Source organism: Crocuta crocuta, unplaced genomic scaffold, assembly GCF_008692635.1.
Source record: "Crocuta crocuta isolate KB4526 unplaced genomic scaffold, BGI_CrCroc_1.0 scaffold149, whole genome shotgun sequence".
NCBI lineage: Eukaryota > Metazoa > Chordata > Mammalia > Carnivora > Hyaenidae > Crocuta > Crocuta crocuta.
In genome coordinates, this window is record NW_027551561.1 from 2,049,066 (window position 1) to 2,058,650 (window position 9,585).

The following is a 9,585-nucleotide window of genomic DNA, read 5'->3' on the forward strand; positions in this document are numbered from 1 at the left end:
CTCACAAAAGCTTAAGAATGTGTATTCCCTTTTGCCTACTGATTCTATTTTTGGGAATTTACCTCAAGGGAATAATAGCTATGTGCGCATAGGCTTATCTTTAAGAATGTTAATTAAAAAGACTTGAGTTTCAACATCAGAGAAATGCTTGCATAAATTATAGGCCATCCAGATAAGGAAATACCAGACAGTCATTACAAATTATGTTGAAAGTGAATACTAAGTTAGAAAACATTTATAGGGATGCCTGGCTGGCTCAGTCACTGGAGCATGCAATTTTTGATCTCAGGGTCGTGAGTTCGAGCCCCATGTTGGGTATAGAGATTACTTAAAATTTTTAAAAATAATAATAGTAAAAAACAACTTTAAATAAAAAACTTTTAAAAGAAAGAAAAAAGGAAACTATGTCAAGTAAAAGGGAAAAATTGTAAAATGACATGTAGCATATGATCCCAGTTTTGTTTAAAAGTTACCAATATTTATAGGAAAAAGATTAATGGGAAACACATTAAAAATACTAACATGATTATATCAGGGGGATTTGTATTTTATTCTTTCTGTATGTATACTTTTTTTTTAATGTTTTATTTATTTCTGAGAGAGAGAGAGACAGCATGAGCAGGGGAGGGTCAGAGAGAGAGGGAGACACAGAATCCGAAGCAGGCTCCAGGCTCTGAGCTAGCTGTCAGCACAGAGCCCAACACGGGGCTCAAACCCACGAACCGTGAGATCATGACCTGAGCCAAAGTCAGATGCTTAACCGACTGGGCCACTCAGGTGCCCCTTTCTATGTATACTTTGTTCCAAATGTTTTACAATTGCTTTTCTAATCAGAAAAAAATAATCCTAATTTAAAACACAGGATAAAGGGGCACCTGGGTGTCTCAGTCGACTGAGCTTCTGTCTTGGGCTCAGGTCATGATTTCATAGCTTGTGAGTTCAAGCCCCGCATCGTGCTCTGTGCTAACAGCTAGTTCAGAGCCTGGAGCCTGCTTCGGATTCTGTGCCTCCCTCTCTCTCTGCCCCTCCCCTGTTCATGCTCTGTCTCTCTCGCTCAAAAAATAAACAAACATTAAAAAAATAAATTAAATAAAATACAGGATATAGGTGTTGGTGGAAAGACTGTATAGTGTGGTTTGATCTGAGGCTCTACTCCCCTAGGAATTGCTCTGCTGACCAAAGTAACGTGTTGGGGCAAATTTTCTTGGTGTTGCTAAGAGTGTTCTAGGCAGCGAGAAGGAGAGCAGCTAAAAGGCTACTGCCCTTGTCTTGGTATGGCGACAAGGGCCTCATCCACGGGCAGATGGGAGGTCAGTCCTCTTCCTCAGCTTCCTGTTCTTCCCTGTCCTGGATCTGGTTCTGAGGAGAAGATTCCGGAAGATCAGGCCAGGTTGTGTGCTAGCCCCAAGTCCATTGTTCTGTGGGTCTCTAGCCTAGGTTAGGGTTAAGGCAAACTTGAGCTTAAGAAGACAGAAGGCCAAGGGCTGGCTAGCAAGCTGTCTCCTTTTTTAGAGTATTCCCAGCCCATTTGAAAAGTTGGGAGACACCTTTGTGTGCTCAAAGGTGACTACGGCAACAAGAGCGGCTTTCTGGCTTGACTTACATCAAGTAGCCTTCCCTGTACCGGGCGCTTGGCCTCCATGCGCTCTTCTGGTTCAGTTCCAAGCCCTCTTTGATCCCTTTCTTCCTTTATTTCCCCTGGCTGGAGTGGCGACTGAGGTTGGAACAGTTCCTTCCATATAAGCAGAACAAGTCTGTGGATTCTCCCGGGGGTGGATGTGACCCCAGAAAGGCCTCGCCTGCAAGGCTGCCTTGCTAGGTGAGGCCACACAGAGCAGCCCGGATATGTGAGCTCAGGAGCGGAGGCGTGTCCTCTGAACCGCGGCATACCCGGGAAGCAGGTATGCACAGTAGGATTAGGCACCTTCAGTACTCACCTAGGTGTTCCCGGGCGCACGTGAGCGTGTCACATTGCCTCTGTGTCCAGCTGGGGGGAATTTCTGTATGCTTTCTCTCCTTCTCTGGTCCTGTCTGAGAAGCCTGAGTGGACAGAGGGGCCACTCTGCATGAGGGCTGGAAGAAGAGCTCTTTGTGTCCTTGGGATTCTTTGCGGAGTCCGGATGGCTGCCCTGGCCCGCTGCCGTAACATGGCTAATTGGCCAGAAGTGATAGATTCATTCAGGTTCCTTTTTCATCCTGGGACCCCACATCATCTTACGTTTCTTACTCATTATTTTTTAATAGTGATGTCGAGACAAATTCACATACCATACATTTCACCTAAAGTATACAGTTGAGTTGTTTTTAGTACATTCAGAGTTGTGCAGCCATCACCGTAATCAATTATATCACCCCAAATAGAAACCCTGTACCCATTAGCATTTCCTCCCTTTTCCCTCCCAGCTTCCTCTGCCCCAGCCCTGGGCAACCACTAATCTATTTGTTGTCTCTATGGACTTGCCCATTCTAGACATTTCGTATAAATGGAATCATACAATATGTGGTCTTCTGTGACTTGTTTCTTTCAGCTCGCAGTGTTCTCAAGGTGCATCCGTGCTGTAGTGTGCATCAGTACCTGACTTCCTCTTGTGGCTCAGTAATATTCCATTGTACAAACAGACCACAGCTTGTTTGTCCATTCACCCACTGATGGGCATTGGCGTTGTTTGTCCTTTTTTGTTACTGTAAAGAATGCCGCCACAATTTTGTGAGTCCATATGTTTTCATTTCTCTTGGGTATATACCTAGGAGTGAAATTTCTAAGTCATATGATAACTCTGTGGTTAACTGCTGGAGGAACTGCCAGACTGTTATCCAAAGTGGCTGTGTCCCGGGGCGCCTGCGGGGCTCAGTCGGTTGAGCGTCCGACTTCGGCTCAGGNAACACTTAACCGACTGAGCCACCCACGTGCCCCGCATGGAGCCTGTTTTGGATTCTGTGTCTCCCTCTCTCTGACCCTCCCCTGCTCACGCTGTCTCTCTCTCTCTCAGAAATAAAACATTAAAAAACAAAACAAAACACCAAAGTGGCTGTGCACCATCTTAACATTTCCAGCAGCAGGGCATTAGGGTTCTGATTTCCCATATATCTCATCAACATTTGTTATTATCTGTGTAGCCACCCTGGTGGGTATGAAGCCATATCTCATTGTGGTTTCAACTTGCATTTCCCCAAGATTAATGATACTGAGTGGATTTTCATGTGCTTATTGGCCATGTGTAGATCTTTGGAGAAATGTCTGTTCAGATCTTTTGCCCATTTAAAAAACAGGGTTTTTTAAAAATTATTATTGAGTTGTAGGAGTCTTTTATATATACATAATGCATAGACACACGCCCCTTATCAGATGTATGATTTGCAGACATTTTCTCTCCTTTGTGTGTTCTTTTCACTTTCTTGATGGTGCCTTTTTTTTTTTTTATGTTTATTTAGTTTTGAGAGAGAGATAGAGAGACAAAGTGTGAGCAGAGGAGGGGCAGAGAGAGAGGGAGACACAGAACCAAAATAGGCTCTGGGCTCTGAGCTGTCAGCACAGAGCCCAATGCGGGGCTCAAACCCACGAACCGAGATCATGACCTGAGCCGAAGTTGCATGTTCAACCAACTGAGCCACCCAAGCGTCCCTTGCTGGTGCCCTCTGAAGCACAAAAGCTTTTAATTTTGGTGATGTCCCTTCCTCATTTTTCATTGTGGGCAAAACAGGCAGAAATGATGAGGGGCAGGGACGGCCAAGTTCAAACTGCACGCATTCAGCAACAATGGATTGGCTCACAGGTGGCAGTGTTCTGTGTTTAAGAAAACCCCAATATGATTCCAGGCAAATGGGAGAGGGGATCATAGATTAGGTCCATATGAACAACCTGAATTCAGTGAAACAGGTTGGCATAGCTACACAGAGAGTGCTCCTCCATGCCCTGGGCGCTGTGCACATGGAACGGCAGAGCCTCTTCACAGCATGGCAGTGCGGGCTCTCTGGAGGCAAGGGAGAGGAGATACAAACTGGCTGTTTGGGAGGATATACTTTGCCCTAGGTCTATGTGACTCTGTGACTATATTGTCACATTTACCATGCCTGGATTTGGGTAGACTCACCGGCCGGGTGGGTCTTAGCTTTGAAGTTGTGGCGGGTAGGCCCAGAATGAGCTGATATGGGAGGTGTGTGAGCGACCTTGCTGGGAAAAGAGACTGAGTATTTCTTGCCATCGGTCTTCTGCAGTGCCCATCACTGGGGTAAAATGTGAGGGGGAGAGGGAGAGCCTTCCTTGCACTTAGAAACTCAGAAGTAGGAATCCCAAGGCTAGCCTAGCTCTCCTGTCAGCCCTGAGGGAACTGTAGAATTCTGATTGGCACCTTCCAGAAGCCTACTGTCTTAGAACCGAAAGCAGCTTTTGCTGACATCTGGTCCTTCTGGGACGCTGATATTTTTATGTATACAGTGACACTCTCATCCCCAAATAGATTCTTATTTTTAACAGGCTTGCTCCCTTTGAGGGATGCCTGAGGCTCCCGACTTTGCTCACTGGCACCTCACTGTAATCCTGCAAAGACAGGAAGGCCCCTGGTATGTGCCTGAGCAAAGAGGAGGGACACTCACCAGCCCGGAAGTCCAGCAGCTCAGAGTCCGACCCAGACTCGGAGTTCTGCATTAATCTCCCCTCCCCTTATCAGACTAAGTCCCGGATGAAAGGCTTCCAATGAGCCGTAATTACCCACTCCTCGCACTCCCTCAATGACACAGGAAGGAGAGCAGATAAGAGATGGAAACTGAGGATACCTCGATTCCCTCCCCCACGCCTCCCCCACAAGTCCGCTGCCCATTCTCTCAGCGGGCTCCCTTGCTTCTTGTCTTTCAGCTACCCAACATGTTTGGCGACCTTCGGTCCACATTTATTGCCTTGATGATTGGATCCTATGCCTCCTCAGCAGTCACCTTCCCGGGAATCAAGGTGAGGGTGTGGCCAGCCTCACCTTCTTGTCCTACTGTCTGAGCAGAGCCCTCTCCCTTGGTTCCTTCAGCCCCCTCTGAAGAGGGAAGTAGTTGTGAGTTCTGGGGCTCGCCCCTCCCCACCACCCACACCTGGGAGGATGCACCTGGGCATCACAAGAGTAAGAAAAGAAAACCACTGCGCCATGGGAGACGGAAAGTTCAAGCATATCACACAGGGTATTCCGCAGGCCGCCTTTGCGTTTCTGGGCTGGGATAGAGAAGAGGGATGGGTGAGTTCGTCCCCGGTCACCCCGCCCCCGGTCTGTTGTTGCTGGGCTGTTACTCATTAGCCAGAGCAATGCTCTTGGCTAAGTTGGTTCAGCTGTTTCCCTCCCAGGCAGGATTCTGAGCCCGTGGAAGTCACGCAGGGTCAGGAGGAAGCAAACACCTCACAGCCCGTCAGCCCCAGCACCCACTCCAGATACTGTTGCCCCTGCGAAGGCTTCAGGAGGGGCTTGTCCCACGTCTGGTCTCAGCACCAAATCAAATCCCCTTTCCCGTGGTACATGGCGGGGAGGCCATGGACAGGAGCGCTGGCCTCCTGGGAGTCAGGGGCCCTGGAGGGTGTGGAGCCAGCCATCCTGCGGCCTCTAGGAGTCCTCACACTCTGGAGCGTTGGGGGGTCCACAAGTTCCTCCTCCACCTCTCCCGCTCTCCTTGCTGTCTAACTGCTGGTCCCCTCCCTGGGGAGCTGGGCAGCTGTCTGCCAGGACACTGGTGACTCTTGTGCTGGAAATAAATGGTAACAGTGACAACGACAGCTAATACGCTTGCTCAGCAGGCTTCCCACCCGCCAGGCCCTGTACTGAGCACTCTGGGGATCACACCCGCAGCCCCTGAGGGTACGTGCCAGTGTGACGCCCATTTCACAGAGGGGCAAAGGGAGACATCCATCTCCTCCTTGGGTATTTGGGGGCACCTGCCATGTGCATCCTTGAAGGCACGTCCGTGAACAAGGCCAGCAGGTTCGCGTTCCCAAGGAGCTGGACTAGTAACGGACTAGGAAAGTGATCAAGAAGTCAGTGATCTCAGCCAGGGCTGTTCTCTGTGAACTTGTGAGGTGACAGCGATGGAGGCAGTCAGGGAAGGCCTCTCCAACGAGGTGACACGTGGTCCAAGTTGGAGGCACAGGGAGTTAACAATGTGCCGGGGCAAGCTGAGATTATTGGGACGACCGGACACCAAGGCTGGCAGGGTGCAGCTCGGCACAGGAAGAGCAGGGCTGTCAGATGCCCCCTGCCCGCCACCTGCCCTGCCTGCCTTCTGCTAACTCTGCCCCTGGCCCTGCGCCTACCCCATTGTGCCTGTCAGGTCATCTACGACTTCGGCGCCTCCTTCATCATCATTCTCGTGGTCTGGGCCGGCTGCTCCGGGTTGGTTTTCCTCAACTGCTTCTTTAACTGGCCCCTGGAGCCTTTCCCAGGGCCGGAGGACATGGACTACTCGTAAGTGGGTGTGCCGTCTGCCCCTAACCCCACCCTGGCCAGGGTCCTGGGCAGCACCAATGGACACTCTCCTGTGACCTCCAGGGTGAAGATCAAGTTCAGCTGGCTGGGCTTTGACCACAAGATCACAGGGAAGCAGTTCTACAAGCAGGTGACCACGGTGGGGCGCCGCCTCAGCGTGGGCAGCTCCATGAGGAGCAGCAAGGAGCAGGCAGCACTACAGGAGGGCCACAAGCTCTGTCTGTCCACCATTGACCTGGAGGTGAAGTGCAAGCCAGACACTGCAGGTACCCACCTCACAGCCCTCACCTGCCAGGCCCGCATCCATACCTGCACCTCAGCAATGGGGAGGAGGCAGCCAGCCCAACCCGGAAGCCCTAGGCTCCTTCCCAGGCCCAGCAGCTCCTGAGGGCTTCACGGGTGCCGTCTCACTTCACTCCCACTTGATCCCCAGAGGGCAAGCAGCACCCTGCAAACGGGCTTACAGATGAGTGCGCTAAGGCCCAGGCTGGAGAAGGGAGTCTTCCAACTCCTTTCACACACCTGGGTGACCCAGGTCCAGCACCCACACATTTTTCCTTGCCCAGGCCCATCCCTCATCCGGCACGGGGTGATCTGGTCAGCAAATCAGGCCCCCCTTATGTATGGCCAGCCCCTGGGTAGTGGGTAGGCTGCGGGCACGGGGGTACGGCCATTGGTCCTCCAGAGCACCCCGGTCTTGTCCCCGCAGCGGCCCCCTCCTTTATGCACAGCGTGTTCAGCCCCATCCTGCTGCTCAGCCTGGTCACTATGTGCATCACCCAGCTGCGGCTCATCTTCTACATGGGCGCCATGAACAACATCCTCAAGTTCCTGGTCAGCGGCGACCAGGATGTAGGTAGGTGGCCCCCGGACCTCGACGCGTGTCCCCGTAGGAGGGCACCCCGCCATCCGTGCTCCCTCCTGCCCGCCAGAGGTTAAGCCCACCACCAGGGAGGTAGTAGGTAGTAGGCCAGGAAATGGCAGGCCTCGAAGGATTCCCTGCCCTCGAGAGCCATGTCACCCCAGCCGGCCCCCACTGCTCTCTCCCGTTGCCATTAGAATTTCCCGGTTTAGAGGCGGGGGAGGGGGACTAAAATAATTACAGGTGTTCAGGGTGTGAGGCGTATGCTTTCCATTGCCTCAGGGGGACCTTCTGCAAGCCTGTGCGTAACTGAAAACACGGTGCCCCATGGAGTGCTCCACCTGAGAGCCTGCTGAGAGACAGGCAGGCAGCCCCATTGCCAAGGATCTCCCCACCCTGGGAAACCGCAGGCTTGGCCACGGACAGGCTGTGTGCGCAGGGGCGGGGGGGGGTGTCCCCCCCGCCCCCCCCGCAGCTGGATATCTCGGGATGCGCACCCAGGACTGGGAGGCAAGGCTTCCTTGTGGGTGTGAGCCAGTTGAGACTTGTCAAGTTTGGTAAACAGCGCTGATAAACCCACACACCACTTTTCTAAAACCGCTCAGAAGGTCTTCAGCTGATTAGAGGTTTTGATTCTACAAAGAAAATCAGTACTTCCTCAGGGCCTGAGCTGAGTCAGCGTTAGTCATCCCTGAGCGGGACAAACACAGTCGGTAAATCCTTTTTATTGGCATTCTCAATGGTGTGCAACTGTTTGTTGGTTTAATTGTTTTTCTCTAGGGGTATTTACACTAGGGATTGCAAGGAACCAAATATAGGGGTTTTGGTGTGTTTTATATTTATTATTTTTTTATTTTTTGACAGAGAGTTTGTTCATACAAGTGGGGGAGGGGCCGGAGAGGGAGAGAGAGAATTGAAAGGGCTCCACGCCCATCTCAGAGCCCAATGCAGGGCTCCATCCCATGACTATGGGATCATGAGCTGAGCTGAAAACAAGAGTTGGACGCTGAACTGACTGAGCCACTCAGGCACTCCTGAAATACAGTTTTTAAAGGGGATGAGTCAGCGAGGAACCTGCTTAGTTTTCTCTCTCCCCCCTCTCTCTCTCTCTTAAATAAATAAACACTTAAAAAAAAGAAAGAAAGAGAAAAAGGGGCACCTGGGTGGCTCAGTTGGTTGAGCGTCCTTTTCGGCTCAGGTCATGATCTCACGGCTCATGAGTTCCAGCCCCGCGTCAGGCTCTGTGCTGACAGCTCAGAGCCTGGAGCCTGCTTCAGATTCTATGTCTCCCTCTCTCTTTGCCCCTCCCCTGCTCACACTCTGTCTCTGTGTCTGTCTCTCTCCCAAAAATAAACTTAAAAACAAAACAAAACAGCCTCAACCAAAGGGAAAGATGACAAAGGGACCCGGACAGCCTGGTCCCACCGTGAGAATGGATGTCCCGCGCTGAAGCAAAGTGGAGAAACACTGGCTACCATGTGCCCTTGCAAAATTTCATGACGAACGCTGACACAGCAGAGGCCCTGAGAGAGCCCGATAGGAAAAAGTATTTAGCTTTGTTTTGTCCAGTGATGCTCCCCCGAATTTCTACCACAGGAACATTTTTATGGTGTAACGCTCATTAGAATCCGTGGACCACACTTTGGGGAAAGCTGATCTATCGTGTCTAAACACCCTCTGTTGCAAACTCAGGCCCCGAGAAGTGAAGCGAGGGCCCACTGGCTCTTAGAAGGCAAAGCTCTCTGCTGCTGAGGCGTGGACTCTCACTCCAGTTCTCTGACAAATCTTTTGCTGCTTGACAGGCATTTTTTTCCCAACTGTTTCCCACATTCAAAAAGTCAGCTTTAAGAAGTAGAGGAAGTTGGGCCAGGAGGTTCAGTCTATAGCTGACGGACACCGGTTTTCCCATTCTGCTCCTGTGAGCTGTCGTTCCCGACACCCACAGCCCCGGCTGTCCCCAGAGGGGCACCTTCAGGATCGGGGAGCTGGTGGAATAGAAGGGAACAGCTCTGGCTGTCTGAGGGAGACCCATGGTGTCAGTGTTTGCCTGGGGGTCGGGGCAGGTTCTTTGCCCTCTCCCTGCCTGAGAGCAGTAGGAGGTATGACAGAGCCGTGTACACGAGGGGCCCCAGTTTGCTGGGTCTTCGGCACCCACGCCACTTCCCCCTCCTGGTCCCCGGCAAGCATGGCAGCCCTGATTTACCAGCCTGCCTGTGACAGTCCCCAGCTGCACGTGACTGAGGCCGCAGCAGGCCGGAAACCAACAGACGC

The 9,585-nt window shown here is 51.6% G+C and overlaps 1 protein-coding gene across 2 annotated transcripts in view; it reads left to right on the forward strand.

The window, feature by feature from the left end:
- SLC43A2 (solute carrier family 43 member 2) overlaps nucleotides 1–9,585 on the forward strand; it is a 38,300-nt gene that overhangs the window by 20,451 nt on the left and 8,264 nt on the right. For both annotated transcript variants that reach the window (XM_077749732.1, XM_077749733.1), the window contains exons 6-9: nucleotides 4,853–4,945; nucleotides 6,298–6,431; nucleotides 6,516–6,718; nucleotides 7,162–7,308. In XM_077749732.1, the coding sequence (XP_077605858.1) occupies nucleotides 4,853–4,945; nucleotides 6,298–6,431; nucleotides 6,516–6,718; nucleotides 7,162–7,308 (577 nt within the window). The remainder of the gene's footprint in view (nucleotides 1–4,852; nucleotides 4,946–6,297; nucleotides 6,432–6,515; nucleotides 6,719–7,161; nucleotides 7,309–9,585) is intronic.